Source organism: Amblyomma maculatum, chromosome 10 (assembly GCF_055883805.1).
Source record: "Amblyomma maculatum isolate TAMU_Amacu chromosome 10, ASM5588380v1, whole genome shotgun sequence".
In the NCBI taxonomy this organism is placed as follows: Eukaryota; Metazoa; Arthropoda; class Arachnida; order Ixodida; family Ixodidae; genus Amblyomma; species Amblyomma maculatum.
This window is the reverse complement of record NC_139353.1, coordinates 40,866,285-40,888,667: the sequence shown is the minus strand read 5'-3', so window position 1 is coordinate 40,888,667 and position 22,383 is coordinate 40,866,285. Positions and strand designations below refer to the sequence as shown.

The 22,383-nt window shown below is 46.9% G+C and overlaps 1 protein-coding gene and 1 long non-coding RNA gene across 2 annotated transcripts in view; both read right to left on the bottom strand.

The window, feature by feature from the left end:
- LOC146176248 (uncharacterized) overlaps positions 1–22,383 on the bottom strand; it is a 221,867-nt gene that overhangs the window by 9,582 nt on the left and 189,902 nt on the right. The gene's annotated exons all lie outside the window — the stretch shown is intronic.
- LOC146176250 (TNF receptor-associated factor 6-like) lies at positions 1,499–6,855 on the bottom strand. Its single transcript, XM_084582564.1, has 2 exons — positions 6,464–6,855; positions 1,499–3,015 (listed from the first exon to the last, which is right to left on the bottom strand). The coding sequence occupies exons 1-2, from the start codon at positions 6,737–6,739 to the stop codon at positions 1,909–1,911; spliced, it is 1,383 nt and encodes a 460-aa protein (XP_084438690.1). The 5' UTR covers positions 6,740–6,855; the 3' UTR covers positions 1,499–1,908.

The following is a 22,383-nucleotide window of genomic DNA, read 5'->3' as shown; positions in this document are numbered from 1 at the left end:
GCGATAGTACCTTTAATAGGCCACCGATAAGACACAGATAAACAATGTATACAATACCAGCTAAGCTATGAATCATAACCATGACGTCAAACCAAGCATAACTGAAGCTTTTCGCTTGTATATCCATGCTTAACCAGAGTAAAGCCAGTGGCCTTTTTTTTTTTTTCCCCGTGGCGAGATCAGTTTCGAAAATGATAATGGCAGCTGTCGCCCTGCGCCGAAACTTCCTGCTCAAGCTAGTCCTCTTTTAAATTATATCTGATGGGGCACTCCTTTACTGCACCGCCTCATTTATTGGAGACTGCTAAACTGACGCACCGCACACTCATATGCGCTTGCGGTTATTGGGTGTTTGACTTCATTAAAAACAGTGAACAGTACAAAATGACGAAAACTGGCAAAGAAAGAATGGGATCAAGGTGAAGGCAAGCAAGCGCGGCGATACAGTGCTGCAGAGAGCTTCAACCTGTCATGGTAACTAGGGAAAACGAAGCATTTGCAGCACAGCCAACCTGGGGTTTAACGTCCCAAAGACTCGGGCTGTGAGAGACGCCGGGTTCCGGAAATTTCGACCACCTGGGGTTTTTTTAACGTGCGCTGACATCACACAGCACACAGGCGCTTGGCTTTTCGCATCAAAAAGCGGCCGCCGCAGCACGGATTCGATAAATTCGATTGGCAATTGCCGGATTCGAGTGGCAATTATCGGGAGCCCTCCACTTTGGCGTCCTTCATAGCCCGAGTCGCTTCTTGGCCGCGCCCGTGCTCGTGATCAGCCGTAATCTTTAGCTTAACCAAAAGCTACAACGTTGAGGTTCAGTGGAACAAGGCTAGCTATTTTGGCGATAAGTGGCGCGGCACAAAGTATAGTTTCTCTGCAAAAGGTTGGGTCAAGACGCATTACCCAAGAGTTTCAATCCCCGGAAGCTGAGGAACATGTAAAGGGCAAGCTTGTATACCCAGTGTATATCATTGGTGAGTACCCCGCAGCAATGGGGATCTAAAGGCAGGTTTCTAGCGCACATATACTCGGGTTGCAAAAACAAACACACTCGCCAAAATGTTTTAAAAAAAGGAAACAACGTTTCGCGGCCCTTACGGGTCCCTTGATCACATATAGAGCGCTGCATGGAACGACGGCTGCTTAAATGCGATTAAAATTGCGTAGTGTCCGATTGTAGATTTTTGGAAGATTTTCACGTGTCCTGTTAAGAGCATACTTATGTGTTATGAATATGAAAAGATTCTAAAAGAAGGCGCGATGACAAGTTTTTCTCTGATAATGACCGATGCTTCGTCCCAATCGATGGTTGTCCTATTGATACACCATGTTCCGCCAAATCATTAGATGGAGCGGCCGTTCGTGACGTCATTCTGATTATCTCTGAGCCTGCGTTTGAAGTTTCTGGTTTCGCGAATGTAGGTAGTTTCACGACTGTCGACAGTAGAAGAATAGACCTTCTGCTCCGGGCCTATGTAAACAGTGAAGCACAATTCCTGTTCCTCGAATGCGCACATGCTTTATTGTCACGAGTAGCATTGCAAAACAACAAACTATATTAGCATGCATATCGTATCTTATGTAGTCGCTAGTAGAACACATGGGAAAAGATTCAGAGCGACAAAGAAAATTGAACAGTGCAGAGTCTGTAAAAAATCAGAAATATAACGGGAATACAAAATACGGTGCATTTAAAATGTACAGTGAGTTTTGCAGTGTGTCAGAGCCGATTCCCAACATCAGGATACAAGGATTTTACAAATTTCTGTGAATATACACAATTGCTATGCAAAGTAGCAACATTTGGGAAACTTATATATGTACGGTCGCTGCGTAAAAATGCAGATGTTTGGAAACGTTCCGAACAGCCAGATGGCCAGCGATAACTCCATCTCATATCTTGTAACTCAAGGAAGCAGCTTCCATTTTACTTGAAGCTCATCGTTTTCAATGTAACCGTCACTGATGAGAGTTTGAAGTGTGAGATGATCATCATAGATGCAGATATAGGAATCATTACTGGATGCGGTTGGCTTTTGGTTAGCTCTCGCCCACCCCTTTGGTTTGCATTCCACCGAACGTTCTTCGCCTTCCTTCGGATGAACGACGCTCAGCCTGATCGTATGCTTGAATGGCCACGGAACAAACTCGTCCAAATCGCCTTTGTGCAGGACGTACCTCCCCTGCATTATCACAGAGTCACCGCTTTTTGAGAGCCAGACTCCGGGGGTAATGATATAGCCTCGCAGGTACATCTGATCGCCGTCGCAAGCAGTAGACTTCTCTTTTACAGACTCCTGAAGCGATTGCACGTCTTTTATGGAAACCACACAATGTGTCGCTTGTAGTTCACTGTGTCGAAGCACACTGGTAAAACATTCCAATGCTTTCGGACTGTTTTCTGTTACTTTCGCGGAAACCTGTTCCACTGAACCTTTGATCTCCGTCAAGCTGTCTCGAGTTAGCCTCAGTTCATCTTTCAGTGCTTCCTCTAAACCGGTTATGTTTCTCGAAAGAGTGTCGACTGTTTCGTTAAATGTGGCGAAACGTTCTTGAAGGCCTTCATTAGACCCTACCGTTTCAGCAGAGGTTTCCGTCAAGCTCTCGTTAATATGGTCTGTTAAGGCCTCTAGTTCATCCCTTAGTGCTTCCTTCAGCGTGTTTATACCGTGGGAGATTTCGTCCAACTTATCGCCGTGTGCGCCGATACCAACGGCAATGGGCCGTAGGTGGGTCGAGATTTCCTCCGCCTGCCTATCAAAAGCGCCGTTGAAAGATGTCAGCAGCGCCCTTCCATCCAGTTGACGCAGTGCAACCTGGCTCTCAGATGCAAGAGGCGTCGGAGTGTTGCAAAACTCTGATTGTAGATGCGAGTACACGTCTGTGCAAAGAACGGTGGCCGAGCACTTCGGACAACAAATGGAGTGGTGCTCGCATTCCCGCAAGAAATGCTGGGCGATTCCTGAAGCAGCCATCGTATGCTGGCAGCCACTTGCTTCGTTCCAGCACTTGACCTGTAAGGCAACAACAAATGCTGTAGTTACATCTTCATGGTAGGTATTCAGTTACACCTGTCTTTGTGGTGTAACTTAAACTGAATTTAAAATAACTGCTAAATTACGTGCCAAGAAATGCTGAGATACGTTACAGCATTCTTATGTCTTGAAGGTGTTTTGGGAAATGCGAAGATATAACACAATAGTTTCTTAACACGAAGTAAGCATTGTGGAGCATGGTTTCAAAAACAAGCTGCAAAAAAGCGCCGCCACCGGCGGACCAACTACCAGTCCCTTCTCTAGAGCAGTGGGAGGCTATATCTGGCCAGCTCAGACCTGTTGACGCAAGTACGGGCTATCGAGTGGGCTCATAAGGTCGCCGAAAGCAACGGACTTGAGGCCATGTAGCGCCCACAAATAGCGCCCACAAGTGTAGCGCCCACAAATCGCTCATTGCTGGCAATAAATGTTTTCCAATCCAATCCATGGTTAAAAATACCGTAACTTAAACTCCATAAAACAAACCAAACCGAAATAGTTCCCCTCCATAAAAGTCAGAGGTATGAAACGCGACATACTACATTCCAGCGAGCTGTCAGATTTATCAGATAAATACGCACAGAAAGTGATGTGAGGTGGCACTGTAGTGTTCAGCGAAGACGCTAACGGCCTGCCCCTGATAGCGTTGGCGACGTTTTGGCCATGCAGATTACAGTTATCAGGGACACGCTGCACAGCAACATCCCGATGCCGGATATACAGCATGGCTTTATACCATGTTGTAGATACATGGTTGCAGATAGGCCAGCTAGAAGGGTATGCGAAGTGCAAATTATATGCGCTCGTATAAAAAAAAAAGCAAGAGGCAACATGTTGTCGAATCCAAGCGTGGTGCATACCACTCGACCTATATGGTAAATTGCACTCTGGCAAAGTTAAGTCATTTTGTTAACCTTATCGCACCCAACTGACCCAAACACTGAAAACGTTTCACGGTTGCTGCGAACTTTAAGAACTTCGTCATTACTGAACTATACTTTGCAGAAATGAGAAACATGTTTATCAAGATCGTGATGACAAAAACATATGATTTAATCGAATGTTGGTTTCTAATTTCCAAGGACAATAGAAACTAGGCATGAATACATGGGCACATGCATTGATTTTGCGCAAGATTTAAAACTGCTCCATCATTTACGGCGTAGCAATACAGAATTTCTTCGGTTGCTTCGCTGTTTGGGCTGTATTTTGCAGGACAATATATTTAGCAGGTCTCATGCATCTCCTGTATCTGACACTTCGGCCCCAAGCTATTATAAAAATTCAAACAGGTTTTTTAACATATCAGCAAGTATATGTGCGGTATAGTTCTGCGGACAGAAGTGCACATGTATTCGCACATATACGTGCTGTAGTTGTGCGGACGGAAGAGCATATGTATTCGCACGTATACGTGCTGTAGTTGTAAAGGCTAAAGTGCATATGCATTCGCTCTTTTAACATTATAGAGAGATTTAGCTTACCGTGATCCGCCACCGCGCGTTCCACTGCGCATGCGCAGATCCCCTTGACGCCGATAGATGGCGCCAAATACTTGATGTCGGCACATAGACCTGCCGCGTGGGAACCAATCAGCTTGTGCGCCCCGCCCACGCGCGGTAGAGGGTCACGGTGGCGGATCGCGGTAAGCCAAATCTTTCTACTTATACTGCAGGTATTGTAATAAGGGAGTAATTACTCATCATCATCACCAGCCTGACTATGCCCACTGCAGGGCGAAGGCCTCCAATATTACTCCAATTAACCCGGTCCTGTGCTAGCTGCATCCACTTGACCCCTGCGAACTTCTTAACCTCATCCGCCCATCTAACTTTCTGCCGCCCCCTGCTACGCTTTCCTTCTCTTGGAATCCAGTTTGTTCCAGAACGAACTCAGATGAGCAATTACTCATCTTCTTGGGGATCCCCCTAAACACTCGACCAACATGATTATTTTGCCCCTTTATTAGGCAGGAAAGCTTTCCCTAACTGGTCGGTCATAAAATTTCGTATTGGATGCAGGACCGTCACACTTGCAGTGGCAAAATAAAGTTTAGATACATCTTCTAATCGGATCTGTGCCGCCATAACATTGGACAAGATGACACACGTCGGGATCCGCAACTATCTTTATTAAATATTGATAGAAAACTAAGCAAAGGGCGCGTACGAAAACACATACACCCAACTCGATGCAAAGATAGCGGCTACTAATGCGGTCGCATGGCGAACAGTATGGCGTAATGACGTGGTCCAGTGGATTTTTACTTCACAGTGCGCTAAGACACTGGCCTCATCTCAGACACGTGCGAAAAGAAACGGGGGCCGTTTTAACGCTTCATGCAATTATTTAGCGTTGAAAAGTGTCTCGAATAAGTTGGCCATCATAATACTTTAGCAAGACGACGATGCCGCCTTTTTTCAGTGCTCGAATTGGGGTCATGAGCTGGACGCTTTTTATGAGGGAACATAAGCTGAATATATATCAATAAATAAATTGTCGAAATTACAATGCCCACTTCCTTAGTAGGGAAGAATAAATCCTTGCTTGCGGCTTTGCTTAATGAGTGCCCCTGACGATCACTGATGGAAAAAATGAGGCTTCGCCTATGCCACGTATGAAATGAGCATTATATCTGCAAGAAATTTCCTGGCGGCCATAGTTGTCTGCATCTGCTTCGAGAGCCTGATGGGACGCATCTTAAGATGTGCGCTGCTGGCATGCTAAGTTTTACTTTAGATGAAACTGCAAATGAACTTTTCACTACACGCAGACTGCCATAGAGGCAATGTTTTTGACAGGCACTCCGTCGGAGCATTACATGAAGTCCAGTTCCAAGAACCGGCATTTGCTAAAGCTTTTTACCAGGCGTGCCTTTCCGGGTGGCAACATACGCCCTGTCCTCTTCCGAAACAGCGCAGGTGACTGGGTTCGGTTCAAGGATGCAAAACGCAGCTCTAGAAGCACGTGAATGGTTCGACATATTGTGACTAGTGCACAAATAACTCAAGACTCCTTTATGACCGAGAACCAAACAGAGTGATCACTGGAGTACCCATAGGTTAGTAACAGCAGTCTTTAAACCCAAGGTGATTTCGAGGGCTACTGTTAGCGCTGCTGTGGGTGCAAGCGAAATATTTCGAATACCCTACGTCGTACACGCCTTTGGTGGGACTCCGCAAAAACACTTTTTACTGGACACTTTCCAGTGCATGCGCCTGCTTTCCTTCTCTTGTTCCCGCCCAGTGCACTGAAACAAAGTCTTAATAACACATAGCCTCACTCTATGCTTTCGTCTATCGGATAAGGAATGAGTTCAAGCGTGAACGCTTCTTGCGGCAAGCTGTGGCAGACTTACGCAAACATGAAGGTGAAACCGTAGAATTCCGAGACACTCCTGATTCTTTTTTTCACGCTCCCTACTTACCTCTCTACTTAGCAGGTCTTCATCGGGGAAGTCCTTTATGTCGACGTCCCGCATCTCGTATTCGGTGCCGTCGAGAGGACAGACGTACGAATTGCCCTGGTCGTAGCAGCGCTCGCACAGCGTGTGCATGCACGGCAGCAGAACGGCACTCTTGCGCACTAGTCCACAAGCACAGCACACCCGATATGCTGGAAGAGGCTTAAGAAATGTCACGGGCCTCCAGTCCAGATCGGGGCTGAACCCGACCAGCCTGTATTCGGAGCTTGCGGGCGGCATCCTTCACGGCGTGGGGTATCTTCGTGCGTCGTGCTTTGCGGACTGATCTTTATGCACTGATGAAGCGCGCTGTTATCTGATTCGAGTCGATCGCCAAGTCGACGAACGCGATAGCGTACAACGGTAGTATATCTCATCCGAAGTGCGGCGCAAAGTTAGATTTCTCACGTGCCGAAATGAACCAGCTTTTCGTATTTGATGACACACCATTACCAATGTATGCGCAGAACTGACAGCGAAGCTTTCTTAGGCGATATATAATATATAGGGGACGACAATGTTGTTATGGTAACGAAGGCTCCATAGACGCCCATACGTTCAAAACATGTCGGCTCATGGGACAGCGCCCAATGAAAACTAGAAAAGGGGGGGGGGGGGGGGGGGCATGACGTTGAATGACGTCACGCACGTTTACTTTGGTGCAAATTATAAACAAGTCTTTTTATAAAAACGCCGCGTGGCATTGGCGAGCCTGTATCTTTTGAAAGTTGTTGCCTTTCAGAGCGCGCAAACTTTTGCGATCTAAAAGAACTCGAGTTTCTGTTGTTTACGCCCTTGTTTATAAGCAGTTGCTCCAGCACAATGAAGGTGGTTGGCAAAGGTGGCAGCAGAGAAAGGCAGCAATACTTCTAAGCATATAGACCAAGCATGCAAATTCATAATGCAAATACTGCTGCAAGTAATGCAGGTACTTCGGTCATGTACTTTGTCCCTCAGCACAGCAAGGTGTCGTCCTGAAACACTGGTGCAACCGGACAGTTGTGCCCAGTTGCGTGTCCAGTTCGCAACAGGGTGTACCAAGTGCACAATTATGGTTTTCATATTCTTGGTTTATGACATCAACCAAGCAAATACAGCAATAAAGCACCACAGCAAAAAATGCATGTCGCAGACAGCACAAACAGTAGCGCTGTTTAAGCAGGCTAATCACCTTAATGATCAAAGCCGAGGCATGGAAAAGGCTTGCAGTGCCATAAAACATCATCGGTTTGGTTTGGTTTGGTTTGGTTTGTGGGGTTTAACGTCCCAAAGCAACTCAGGCTATGAGAGACGCCGTAGTGGAGGGCTCCGGAAATTTCGACCACCTGGGGTTCTTTAACGTGCACTGAGATCATCAGATAAGAAACATGTACAGAACACAAAGATATATGACGGCTGCAATTGAAATAAAAAGACATGAAAGTAGGTGCATACACGTGTAACATAAAGCATACTCTTCACATTTAAATTCTTCGGCTATAAGAATACAGCAGTCTTCAAGGCAGTGGTCCAGACGATTTAGCATCAACAAATGTGCTTAACATAGGAGCATTAGAGCTTACATTAAGCCTGTGTACAACCTGCAGACATGCTTCTGATCAGCAAGCAGAATTTGAAGCAACCGCAATTCACCTGAATGATACATATTGTACAGCTTACAGTGAGATTGGCTACCGTTAATGCGGCAGTTAAAAATGTAATGAATATTCAGGAATATGGAGTGCTAAGAATCTAAGACCGTGAAGGCTGTTTAATTAGCCACTAGTCTGCGCACACATTAACGGGAAGAACTCACATTTGAAGATCGCGCATATGCATACTTCTGCGATCACGAAGAGCACGGCTCACTCAACTACGACCGTCCAAGAGCTGTCCGCCATGTTAAAACAGCAAAGCAGCACTCATTGATGCCGACCTCGGCGAAGTAGTCTTCTTAACGAGAATTGGAACGCGTCCCAAAATAGCATCTGTTCGGGTAGACGTCTAAGTGGACGTCTACTAGGGAGAACGAACCCAAGGTCTTGTCAGGAGAGTGTTTCGGCCCTTAATGTTAAAGAGGGCGAAAAGTACGCGCCCAGAGATTGAGATCTAGGATGGTAGGAGGGTGCGGTTTTCTTTAAGGGTTGCGACGCACTATAGCCAAGATGGCGACAAAGAAAATCACCGAGTGCCTGTGCTCCCGCCACTTTCCAACCAGTGGTCTTCCTATTTGCTGGCGCGATAATAGCAATAGCGTGAAAGATTTAACACGGGGTACCAGAACACACACACACACACACACACACACACACACACACACACACACACACACACACACACACACACACACACACACACACACACACACACACACACACACACACACACACACACACACACACACACACACACACACACACACACACACACACACACACACACACACACACATGCATACATACATACATACATACATACATACATACATACATACATACATACATACATACATACATACATACATACATACATACATACATACATACATACATACATACATACATACATACATACATACATACATACATACGTGTGTGTGTATATATATATATATATATTGTTACGTGGTGACAAGCAAAGAGACGGCACACGGTGACAGGATGAACGATGATTGTATGTCTGGCCTAGCGCGAGGGCTCCTCTCGCACCACTGCCAATCTTCGCAACACATCCCGGGGCCACCGAGCGATCGTCCTGATCGTTTCGTTGAAGTCGATGGTGACGTGATGGTGTAGATGTTCAAAAAAAGATAGAAGAGAATGATGCGCTTGCCACCACAATGACGATGAACACGATGATGCTTGGGTGGTCCGCCTTCCCTGAAGCTGTTCAACCATCCGCCACCAGAGTCCATGGGACCGATGGCTCGAGGTCGCGACGAGCGGCTGGGCGGGGGTTGCGTGTACATGTCCGATTCCTTTGGGTCCTTCGGGTCTTTCGGGTCCTTCTTTTTGGGTCTGGTTGGTCTGTCTGTTCTCCTTGTCTTCAGATCCAGGCTGGGGGCTGGGCGGTGGTTGTTGGTCGGGTCTGGGCGAGAAGGGCTGGGGGCGAAGCTGTTCGGCGATGTCCCAGGGCCTTCGGTCGATAGTCCCAAGTTACAAATGACGTCGATGCTCCAAGGAAAGGATGGGGATGACATACGCCGCATCTCCAACCAAAATGTTATGTGGTGAAAAGGAAAGAGACGGCACAACATGGTTATAGTGCTCTAGAATATAACATGGTGACAGGATGAACGATGATTTTATGCTCCTCTCGAGCCACTGCTGATCTTCTGCTGATCTTCTGCTGATATATATATATATCATTTTCGCCACTTTTTTTGCCGCTTTTCGATGGAGGCGAAGCAAGGTGCCCGTGTGCTGTGCGATGTCAGCGCACGTTAAAGAACCCCAGGTGGTCGAAATTTCCGGAGTCCTCCACTACGGCGTCTCTCATAGCCTCAGTCGCTTTGGGACGTTAAACCCCTGAAACCAAACCAAGCCAAACCATTTTAACCAGTTTCTATTACGAAGTTTTTCGCTGTCAGCAGCGTACACTGGGTATCTACTGTATCCTCCCAAATATATTTATTTTACGTTTAGCTATACATAAGGTTATGGCAGGCGGAGATAAAAATCACAAATGTATCATATTCAGCAGCGCGTGGAGTAATATGAAAACAAAAGTAAACGTAGAATAAAAACATATGAGTCATGAGACTGCAGGATTGAAATATTATTTTATAGACACGAAATGTAGCGAACGAACTTGCGTGCGTTTCTGTAGCGCACGAACAATACCTATGTGTAATTAAATTGGCCCGCGAATTGAAAATGAAATGTTTGTTTCGGTGCTTTTACAGCATGGGAATTCTGATTTGGCCCCTGCGTCAGGTGAAGCCAGTTTTATTTTCCCGCTGGCACCAAGCTCCTCAGTAAGCAGTCTAAATTCTGAGAAAGAATCGGGCGAACCTCGTGCACGGCGTTCTCTCTGAGCGGAGAGAAAGTGCAACGCAGGAGGCATCGATTTGATACCGGGAGGCTCGTTAATCGAAGCTCCCTTCGCCTCCCCCAGGCCCACCCTCCTTTCTACTATTCGCCTTTGGCCATCCAACTTGCCATATCGACCGGCTTGGCTCGGCTCCGCTACAGCTTCAACCGATCCGGGCAAGTAGGAGACAGGGTAAGAGAGTGTGACCCAGCGGAGTGGAGGTCCGAGTCATCTGGCGCCAGGAGTGGAAGTGTTCGAGTGAAACTGGTAGGCCTACATTCGCGGTCACACGTGCCTGTCCTGACTCATGGGCATCCACCCAAGCGCAACCATACGGCAACAGAGGAAAGCTATACAACTTTCTCACACACTTCGTATAGTTAAAAAAAAACTCGTCGTTGTCCGGGGATCGAGCCGGGAACCACCGCCTTTCCGGAGCAGTCGTTCTACATAGAGGGGCTTTAGATCTACCAACTGCCCCAGAAAGGTGGTGGTCCCGGGTTCGTTCCCCGAACCTGGACAAATGTTTCTTTAACCACGAAGTTTCTGGGCAAGCCTTATAGATTTCCTTTGTAGCCGTAAGGCTGCGCTTGGATGGATGTCAATGTGTAATATTCCCTTATTGCAAATCTACTCCACCTTGGGAGATTCCTTTAATATAGTCAACAACTATCCTAACGGTGCCAAAATGCGAAACGTGTACATTTATGTGAGCAAGATGAAGACGATTTCACTTCGTATGTAATTTCGCATTTAGGCGCACAAAGATATGCATCCTTTATAGAGAAGTCATGGCTCATGATGCCATCTCTCATTCGCGCATGACAGTCAAAACTAACTGATGATGACAGATAAAAAAGGGTCATTCCTCTTGAGACCGTCAAGAGGTCGCGCGTAATTTTGGAGCGATGTAGCAGCTTTAGAAACAGCATTAAATACCACGTTTTCTATTAGCATCGTCTTTGGAGGCTTACGGGGCTTGCATCTTCACGTACAGAATGGTCGTATCCGGCAATGCACGATACCTCGCCGAGGGAGGAATGGATGAAGTATAAACATTTTTTCGGAAAGGAGTTCGAAGCACTGAAGATGTCCCATATCGAAGTCACATAAGCTAACTGACTCGTCAGCTGGTCCAAGATCGTCGCAATCGGAAGACTACTCCGACGTCGCGTGCATCGATATAAACTCGTTTATGATAGAAACCTCTGTCGCCTTTACATCATGGCCTTGCGATGTACCTTGCATATCGTAAAGTGTCACTGCATCGAAACAAACGTATGTTCAAGCTGGTGCATGTGACCAGACAAACGACGCCCTCCAAAAACCGTGGTGTAGGGTGTACGCGCGTAAGCCCGGATAATGTACTCTTTCTCTGCTACCAGTTTTGTGATGACTAAATGTAAGTATTACAGTCTTTTCGTAGCAAGCGCGAAAGTATAGATTTAGGTACTTAGGGTGCAGGTTTGTTGTGCTATAGCTGGCTTGAAGTCGAAAGAGAGGAAGAGGTGCCGTAGTGGAGGGCTTCGGAGTAGTTTCGACCACTTGGGGATCTTTAACATGCACTGGCATCGCACAGCTTTCACGGACGCCCCTCCGTTTCGCATCCATCGAAATGCAGCTGCCGGCGGTCGGGTTCGAACCCTGGTACTCCGGCACAGTAGTCGGGTCCGGCATCTTAAACACTGCGCCACCGCGGCGTGGCAAACAAGCGTTAAACGAGTTTTCTAGCCTCCGAACCTCTCGATTAGTGTGTTCGCAATAATAGTTGAAATTAATATCTCTGCCTGCTGTCAAGTGAAAGCACGGTGAATAAATGAGCTCGTATAATGATCTACATGTCTCGGCTGGGCTATTCCAAGAAGTGAAGCAAAGACTGCTACTCCAGGAGAGCAGACCGCGCATGATGCCGCGTTTTGTCTTTCCTCCTTTCTCAAACTTTACCCCTCTCTCGCCCACAACAAGAGGTCGGCCGGGGACGGCTCTAGCGGCGGATCGGAAGGCTGGCGGTGTAGCAGGAAAGAGGTATTGAAAAAAAAAAAGAAAAGAAAAAAGAAGAGTAACTGGTCGGCCCCGGCACATTTGGCCGACTGCCGGGGCCCTTGGAAGCCGTGCCGAATACTCCGTCATGAGGCGGCGTGGCAGTGCGCGGGTTGTATGTCACCGAACAATATTTGTTTGCACTCTTATATTTATTATACAGTACATATGTTCTTCTCGAGGTAACCCTTTCAGAGGCCCACTCGATATCCCCAATTTTCGTTCGACCTAAATAGTGTGCTGGTGACAGCGTTATGGTATGGCGGGTCAGCGTTACACAGGACATGCCGGAAATTGTCCCGCCTTGTTCTAATAGCCCGAACAAAATATAGCACCTATAATCAATTGCATATAATCAGGTTTCCATCGCCAAACATCCATTTACCTATTTAAAAGACATATGACATATTTCCCACTCACCATCACGACGATTTCACATTCTAACATCGTTAAGCCGAGTCTATTAAAGTTAGTACTCGGGACATTAAGCGACTGCTTTTTTTTTTTTTTTTTGTTGTTGTTGTTGTTTTTGCAAAAATTCGTAACAAGCCAGCAATTGCAAAAAAGAGCATTATTACCGGTGAAAAAATCTATTACGAGCGATCGTGTTTCCTCTAATAGATTTCCTTACTGAGGATGCCAAGTGCTCGGACGAAGGAGAGAGAGAACTTACTCTTCGGCTATAGCTGGCGCTAGGTACTGAAGTTCCACACACACGAAGACAGCTATATAGCGCAATACATTGCCGGCATTTGTCGTTGGTGTCTTTGTTTCTGGTTTGGTTTGGTTTGTGGGGTTTAACGTCCCAAAGCGACTCAGACTATGATAGACGCCGTAGTGGAGGGCTCCAGAAATTTCGACCACCTGGGGTTCTTTAACGTGCATTGACATCGCACAGCACACGGGCACCTTGCTTTTCGCCTCCATCGAAAAGCGGACGCCGAGGCCGGGATTGGATCCCTCGTCCTTGGGCACAGTAGCCGAGCGTCGTACTCACTGCACCACCCCGGTGGGGCGATGTCTTCAATTCTGTATAGCGACCCATATATAGTCATGAAAGGTAATAAGTTGCGTTTCATACGCGGCAACATTCTCTCAAATGTATCTCTAATTAATAATATTCACTCTGATATATCTAATATCTTTTCATATATAGATCAGCCAAAAGGTTTAATACATCCTAACGGGGATATACAACGTTACTAGTTGTAGCCGACTTCGTTATATCGGGCTTACAGCATCGTTTCACTTGCCAGGGTAAGTAAGCTTAAAGGCACCGACAACAAACTGCATGAAATGCGCCTGTACCTACGATATCATATGCGACATATGCGCCACATTAAGTGAAAATAGTGCGTTACAAACCGAGTAATGACTAGAGATTAGATAAAGGCGTCACCGTCACAGGCCCATGACGTAAATGTAATCTCATACGCCAACGCCGTACAGGTTAGTTTATCGCGGATCACGGAGGCTAGCTAAGCTAGGCTCCATCACAATTCAGGGAGGAGATCACACGGAGTCTTTTTCGGTAAGGACGGCACCAGTTCGTTACCCTTAATTTCGAAAAATAGTTTAGAACTCAACTTTCTCAGCAAAAAAAAAAAAAAAAAAAAAAAATCAACAAGAAAAAGAAAACAACGATGCTTCGCTTGCTGTCTGGCAAAGCACACCCAGAAATTGCCACAGAATCAACCTTTTCAAGGGACGGTAATTGGGAGACGCTGCAATTAAGTGTCTCTTTAATTACTTGGGCCTCCGGACCACGCAGCGCTCCCTACTGTCAAACGTTGCTGTTGTTTTCAAAGTTCATTTAATCAAACTTTGTAAACGGGCTGTCAGCATTATTTAGGAGCATTTGCCAGACTAACAGCTACAAGGCTATTAGTTCGCGAAAGGACTGAATTTATACACAGGCGCATGTTTGTGACAGCCACTTTCGACTCAACCCTCGCTGCTGGCACTATGGGAACCAGCTATTATCTGTGTTTTTTTTTTTTTAACATGATTAAATACGTTCATGCTGGCCTGCCTTGGCGCAGCATTATATTATATCAGCCATACTGGGTTGGTTAGGCTAGCCGAACTGGAGTAAACGCTAATGATTCAGCCTCAGCGAGCGTAGAGCCTTGATAAATCCACCTCCTTCAGAGTTTGAAATTGACAGGCGCCAATCGCCTTGACAATACACGGGAAAATGGAAATGGAGCTCCATCCCAAGTCTGGTTCGCGGTAACTGATGCCACAAACAGGGCGCGTTTCATTTCTTTTTTTCTTCCATTTGATCATGTGCCGTAAGCCGCCGCTCCCGGTGACGTACGCATTGTGGGTGACGACGTCACTTCGGTTGCTGTCGGGAAGCATAAACCCACCCACAAGCTTAATTATGTTGCACTGACGAACCACCACCGATGTCGACAACATGACGGAGCATGGCGCCGTAATTTGACGCACATATGACGGTCTTTTAATCATCACAGCAAAGGAACTCGAGCGGCTGTGGGCGTTTTTCAACGCATTCTAAAGAAAGGGGGGGGGGGGGGGGGCACTTCGCCGCATTTTCTTCCACGTCTGCGCCTACACCAATGCATTCGCAATTCAGAACTTGCGTGTATTTTGTCTCCAAGCTCACCTTGCAAACAAGAGTGGCTCTACCGCTCTGTCCAGCACTACATATCCGCATGTGAACTGTGTCAGCGTCGGAAGAAGCCCACAATTTCGCCTTCAGGTCATTTGCAGCCAATCCCCATACCGACTGACCCATTTTCCCGTGTAGGCATTGACCTTCTTGGCCCCTTCCCAGTTTTCGCCTCGGGGAGCAAATGGATCGCCGTCGCCACCGATTACGCTACTCGGTACGCTATTACCCGAGCCATCCCGACCAGCTGCGCCACAGACGTCGCTGACTTCCTTCTAGAAAACGTGATTCTTCATCATGGTGCTCCTCGTGAACTACTAACTGACCATGGCCGCTGCTTCCTGTCGCGACTGGTTGACGCAATTCTCCGTTCGTGCTCCGTTCGCCACAAATTCACCACCGCCTATCACCCCCAGATATACCCCCAGACCAACGGCCTCACGGAACGTCTAAACCGTACCCTCACAGACATGCTGGCCATGTATGTGTCTGACGACCACCGAGATTGGGACGTTCATCTCCCCTTTGTGACGTTCGCCTACAATTCCTCTGTCCATTCTACCACTGGATACTCCCCATTTTATTTATTATTTGGCCGACACCCGTTACTGCCCTTCGACACCTCCCTACCCGCGGCAGACGCCACCAGTACTATAGTGATGCCGTTGCGCGCGCTCATGATGCCCGCCGGATAGCTCGTGCATCCCAAGACTCCCAAAAGTTCCGGTACGACAGTCGCCACCGTGATGTCCACTACACTCCTGGAACGCTCGTCTTGCTGTGGCTCCCGTGCCGTCGAGTAGGCTTGTGTGAAAAACGTTTGCCCATTACATATGCCCTTACCGTGTCTTGCGCCGCGTGGCCGACGTCACATACGAAGTTGAATCTGTGCTTCCGAAGTCCTCGTCCGCAGCGCCCACCTCCGAAATAGTGAATTTGTCCCGTCTGAAGCCCTATTATGCAAGTTCTATTTCGCCAACGTAAACCGCACCGGGACTGTGCTTTTCCCGAGGGGGGGTAGTGTTACTTAGCGGTATTCGCTGGTCGTGCTGAGGATGATCAAGTGCAACAGACTCCCAGAAGAAGACGATGCTGAGGGTAGTAAAATCGGTGCTGTCATCAACGTTAGTTGTGCGGACAGCTTTCGCACTGTACATCTTCCCCATAACAATATTCTCCGCCCAAGGGCCTCTGACAGACGAGCTGGCACAGACCATCGCTTTAGACTCTTCATTATTTGGGTTCATAAAGAACATTCACTTGAAAAATTACTTCCTCGTCATCCTGCAAGTGCTCTCGTGTAATGTATATTCTTCGTGGAAAGGAAGAGGAAGAAGGTATTTAGCGTGAGGTCCTGTGAATCTGGAGGATGATGCAGTATTTCGTAGCCAAAGACGACCGCGTGCACTGTAGAAGGCAAAAGGTTTGCGCAACCTTCGTCTTGTGCAGATAGCTATAAAAATGGCGAGCGCTGAGTCTGCACTCACATTAATGTGTTTTACTATAGCTATATTCCACAGTTATCTCCACCGGTCAGCGAGCGTTAGAACCCCCGCTCTCGTGCCAATTTCTGGCACACCAGCCAGAGACGGTCGGCAACTCCGTTCTTGGTCGTCCAGACTTCTTTGTGAGACCTAAAATATTCTGCGTCATTTAACGACTTTCCATTAGTCTTGAACATTATCGCTATACAATTTTTATGGCATTAGCTCGACATGAATCATCTTTGAATTTTCTTTCAAAACACCCCCCCCCCCCCTCCCGCCCCCTACTGAGAAACCGAAAGTTGTACGAGACAATACCTCCCACAATACCTTCTACGAGGCAATAGAATCTCATATGGTGCCATCATTATTGTAAAACATCTTCTGTAAGTTATGATAATGTGCGAGTTTACATGAGATTATATGTGATTTGTGTGCGATTTTTTATGCGATTTGTGCGAGATTGTGTGATAAAATGTGAGGTTATTGCCTCATAGAACTTTTTTTTCACGGGCCGCGCGGTCTCCGTCTTGCCTATCGAGACCGAGACGCTGGACTGCCGCTCCAGACGAGCCGAGGCCACTTCCTGTTTCTTCCTCCTCGGCTAACTCTCCCTCTCTGTCGCCCTACAACCGCGATATTGGACAGGCGGTTTTTTTCCTCGCAGAGCTGCTCTGCGTTTTCTTCGGCGAAAGAAGGCCGAGGAAGGCACGCCAACGAAGAATCCCTTCCCTGCCTCGCGCAAGCGTGCCTGCCTGCGCCATGGCGGTCGGTTTTGTGCCACTGCCCGCGATGTAGGCCCAGCCTATAATGGCAACAGTTTTTGAAGTGAGTTGAATTGAATTTGTTCGGTTTATTCTGATTACAGAAACCGAATCAAAGAGAAAGGGCTAGAAAGCCTGACAAAGGCCTTTGTTCCGTTGCAGTTCGGCACTCAGGGATCACACTCGTGTATGACCATAATTGCAAGTACAAATTACTTTCATTGAAATATACAATGTAATTGTTTATCTAATACACGAGGCCTTCTTCAAGTTAAGAAATACGCCAAGAGTTCTTGGATATTTGGACGGAAAGAAAAACCAAGAGAATGCATGTCAGAAAATTTTCTTTGACAAGCAAAAAACAAACAAAAAACAAACTTGCAAAGTGCATGATAGAATATGGATATCGGTTAGCAATATCAATGACAGTGAGCACAGTACATAATGATGCAATGAAGATATAATACAGGCGCATAACTATCGTTACGTTTTTGTGGCATCAAAGAGTAGAAGAAACAACACTAAACACCAAATAGGTTGACAAAGCACTGGGAAACAAATCAGATGAACTGAATATTTTCTCGTAGTATTATATTCTTGAGCTGCTTTTTGGGAATTCTCAAAGTCTAGCAGGTTTTGAGCGCGATTAAGCAAACAAGGAATTTGGTAGTGTATGTGTTCCTCCCATAATTTGTCCTGATTAAAGAGTATATATCTTCCTGCGATGTGTTCGAAAGCAATACCGTGCCGAGGAGGTTGCAGTACTGTAAAGTTTATTCTTTTGGACGTGCGTGTTGCAAGAGTCTATAATAGTATATTTGGTTAGCCTTTAATAGTGAATATTTCTTGAAGAGTGAACTTGAAAGTGAATATCGAGGTTGCCCACGATAGTTTTAATATATACGCAGAACTCGGTTCTGCAAAGTAATCAGCTTTTGAAAATTTGTTTGTGCGGTGGTTCCCCAGACTATAGCGAGCAATAGGACAATCTGGAATAAAATAGCGTATAGTACCACGAAGCTTTCAGCCATTGGGGTATTAATGGACTTAGTTTATAAAGACAAACTACCGCCCTGATTAAGTCTGTAGCCAGTTTCAACACGTGAACATTCCTGACAAGCTGTCCTGAAACCAAACGCCTAAGAATTTCTGAACTTTAACACGCTCTAAACTTACACCGTGAAAATTAAGGTCAATATCTGATAAATTTGTGTATTAATTTGGGCAAATATGTACTTAGTCTTGTTGGTGTTCAGTTGCAACTTATTTGTGTTAAGCCAGCTGGAGAGAAGTTCCAAGTAATTATTAACATCATTTTGATGCTGTATCAGACATTCACTTGCGAAAACAACATTCGTCCGCATACATGACTACTTTAGGAGAGTTAGGTATTCTACAAAGATTATTTGCATAGATTATGAACAATAGCTGACCAAGGGGACACCTTTCATTATTTTTGCGTGTGAAAACATTTCCCCGTTTACATTAACATACTGATACTGATTGGATAAGTAACTGTGTATCAAATCTACTACAATTCCGCGCACTCCGTATTTAGTTTACATAAGAGAGATGGTGTGAGACACAGAGTCAAACGCCTTCTTCAAGTCAAGAAATATGCCAAGAGTATAAAGTATTCCCTCAAAATTATCAATTGTGTCATGTTTAATATCTAGTAATGCTAGTTCCGCCGATCTTTGTTTTCTAAACCCATATGGCATGTCATTTATTACATTATAGTTATTGAAAAAAAAATCGAGTCTGTTGTTCAAAACACTTTCAAACACTTTAGAAAAAAGCAGTAATACCGATATTAGTCTGCAGTTGTTAACTGCTTGTGCATCACCACCTTTAAATACCGGACAGAGGCGTGCTATCTTTATGCGATCAGGGAAAACTCCAGTTTCAAACATTCTGTTTATAATGTGTATTATAACAGAACGTATTATCTCTGAGACATATTTTATAGGAACAGGTTTTATGTCATCAAAACCAGTTGCACCATTCTTTTTTTATTTGCTAGTTCTTTTTTATGTGGACGAACTGGAGTTAGGTTTATAGGGTTTATTATATCAGGCTCTTGTAGCAGAAAGTGATTCACATCACATGTTCTGTATCATTGCTGTAAATGTGACCTGTATTAGCGCTGGTGTTTCCACAAGTGTCCAAAAAATAAGCATTCAATGCAGATGCGGCTTCTCTCCCGCTTATCAGACCCTACGGTGTTTCAATGCTCACCACAGGACACGTATATGTTCACAGGTCATGTTCTTAACCTCAGTCTAAATCTTTCTAGGTTCACATTTGATTCCTGCGAACAATTGTTCATAATACGCGAGCCTTGCTTTTTTAACCTCGTTGCTCACTTCATTTTTGTATTTCTTGAAGGCAGTAAGCCTGTAGAAGAACTGCAGATTAATTTATATATTTATTTATAGAACCTCAAGGGTCCCCAGATGGGACATTACATGAGGGGTGGGCACATGAACGGCGGTTAACAATGGCTACTAACCGTTTCCGTGGTCGGCTTTCAGCCCGTTCTAGCACCCCTACCTGTGCCGGTGGCTTTGAGGACATTACTAAGTGCTTCAACACTGTTCTGTGCCCTTACTCAATCACGACCACCTCTTTCGGAGTGTGTACTCAGATGTTAGGCCTTTCCGAGGCGCTTCCACCTGTTTTCAACAGTCTGCGTCATGCCTTTCTAAACTTTCGAAACTCGCCACTACACGTTGGTGGCGCTAGTTTCCGGCACCGCTATGCATGCACATTGCTCTATACACGATGCGCCGCTTCCTTGACAAGGTCGGCTGCACTGCAGATGTTGAATTATAAATAAAAAGAACAAGCACACAATCGACTACTTAGTTCGTGATATGGTGCGTGTTGCCGTCTACGCTGACGACATAGCGCGCTCCGCCTCCCCCCCCCCCAACAACAAGCTGTCGCCACACAGTTTGCCTCTTGCATTGCGCTCTTGACAGTGTCTTGGGCTTCCTGGCGAACATTGGCTTAACTGTTTCCTGTGAAAAAGCCAAGGCGGCATTCTCAGTACATCCCCTCGGCTACAAAGCGCGCTGGGGACTCGCCAAACTTCGTCTCAGTGACCAACCTCTTCCGTGGAGCACGCAGGTCCGTTATTTGGGTCTACTAATTGACTGCTCTCTAGTGGTCACCCGCTGTCAAGGCTCTCCGCAAGGAGACCAAGCGAGTCGCTGCCCACGCACGTCGTTTCCTCACGCGGGACGAAGGCGCCACACCTGCCCTATGCCAGCGCCTATACGATGCTATGGCTACGTCCAAGGTGCTCTATGCTCTTCCTCTCGTCCACCTAGCGCCATGCAAGTGACACTCCCTGGACGCAGACCATCGGACAGCACTCCGACTTTTCTACGGCCTTCCAAACTTCTCACCAATTCCTGCCACATATGCGGAGACACGCTCGTCCCGTCTCTCTCACAGCGCTCAAAACCCTCCTCAACCACGTCGAGCGAATGCACGCCCTTGCTCCGTTATCTGCGCAGCAACACTCGCTCAAGAGTAGGAAGGGCCGTCCTCCTCCTCAACGAGCTCCTGGGATCTCCTCCCAAGTCAGCTCACCTCTCCAAGCCTCCATGTTTATAAACCGCCTCAAGTCGCCACAAACTTCCCGGGCGTAGCAACCAAACGTCACATCCTACACTGTGCTCTCCAGCAAGAAGTGGCCGCTGTTCAGCATGAACTATACGCCAACTCCACCTTCATCTTCACTGATGTCTCCGTTACCAATCACAGAAACTCCGCAACAGCAGCTTTTGTTGCCCCCTCCCTGGGTTTGCAAAAGCAGTGCAGGCTCCCCACGCCCACCCCCTCAACCGTCGCAGAGCTCGCCGCTCTCGATCTTGATTTGGAGCTAGTCCTCGAAATGCTGCATCCCATTAATGCTGCAGTCATGTATGATTCCCGCTCGGCGTTGCAGTCTCTCTTCCACCACGATAGAGGCTGCAACCTACCATTCGTCATCGTCCCAGGCACTGCTCCGCTGTATGAGAAGCACAGGCATAATCGAAAAACTATGAGTTTGCTATGACATGACTGTAACGTGATGTGATGTGGCGTGTCTGTTATGTGACTATATTAACTTCAACTATCCCTCTCTCACAACTTTTATATCCACTCATCCCCTTCCCCCAGTACAGGGTAGCAAACCGGTTGCTTTCACTGGTTAACCTCCCTGCCTTTCCTCCTCATCTTCCTCCTCCTCCTCGTCATCGTCGCTAAGCTCGATGAGTTGGAGCTACGCGGATCTCAAGTTCTTTTCTAGTGGATCCCCTCACATGTTGGCGTCCACGGAAATGAGACCGCCGATCAGCTAGTCAAGCAGGCGCGCCACCTCCCCGTACCCCTCTCGCCATCAGCGTCGCACTACGATTCAGCGAGGCTCATAATCGCTCGCTACGTTCGCAGCCACCACCCTGACAGACGTGTGGCTGCCAATCAGCGCATCTGTCTCCTTGACGCGCGTGCGTTTGACCGCTGTGACTTTGTGTGCCTCCTACGACTGCGCGTCGGTTGTGTGTGGACTGCTGACAGGATGTACCGCCTCAGTCGTACAACCAGTGCTGTGTGTGTCCTGTGCAGTGCGTCTCGAAAAACGCTCGAGCACTTACTCTGTCACCGCCCTACACCAGCATCGAGCCGCCCTTCAAATCGGCTACCGCCACCTGGGACTTCCATCTGCATCCGTTGGTGACGTGCTCTTCCCGAACTGTGCGCCAGCCAAACAAACTGCCGCCCTCAGGTTGCTCCTAGTTTTCTTGGAAGCAACGCACCTTCGCCTCCTCCTCTAAATCCGGCGGGCGCGTCCTTCCGGCTTCTCGCCAACTCCTCCCTCCCCCTCCACTCCCCCTATACTCATCTCTTCTTCCCTTTACCCCTGCACAGCCATGTTGCGGTGGTCCCTAACTG

Excerpts from the sequence above, each read along its gene's own strand:
- LOC146176250 (XM_084582564.1), bottom strand. The coding sequence starts at position 6,739 with ATGCCGCCCGCAAGCTCCGAATACAGGCTGGTCGGGTTCAGCCCCGAT. Across the intron at positions 3,016-6,463 it reads AAGACCTGCTAAGTAGAGAG|GTCAAGTGCTGGAACGAAGC; the intron begins GTAAGTAGGGAG and ends GTTGCCTTACAG.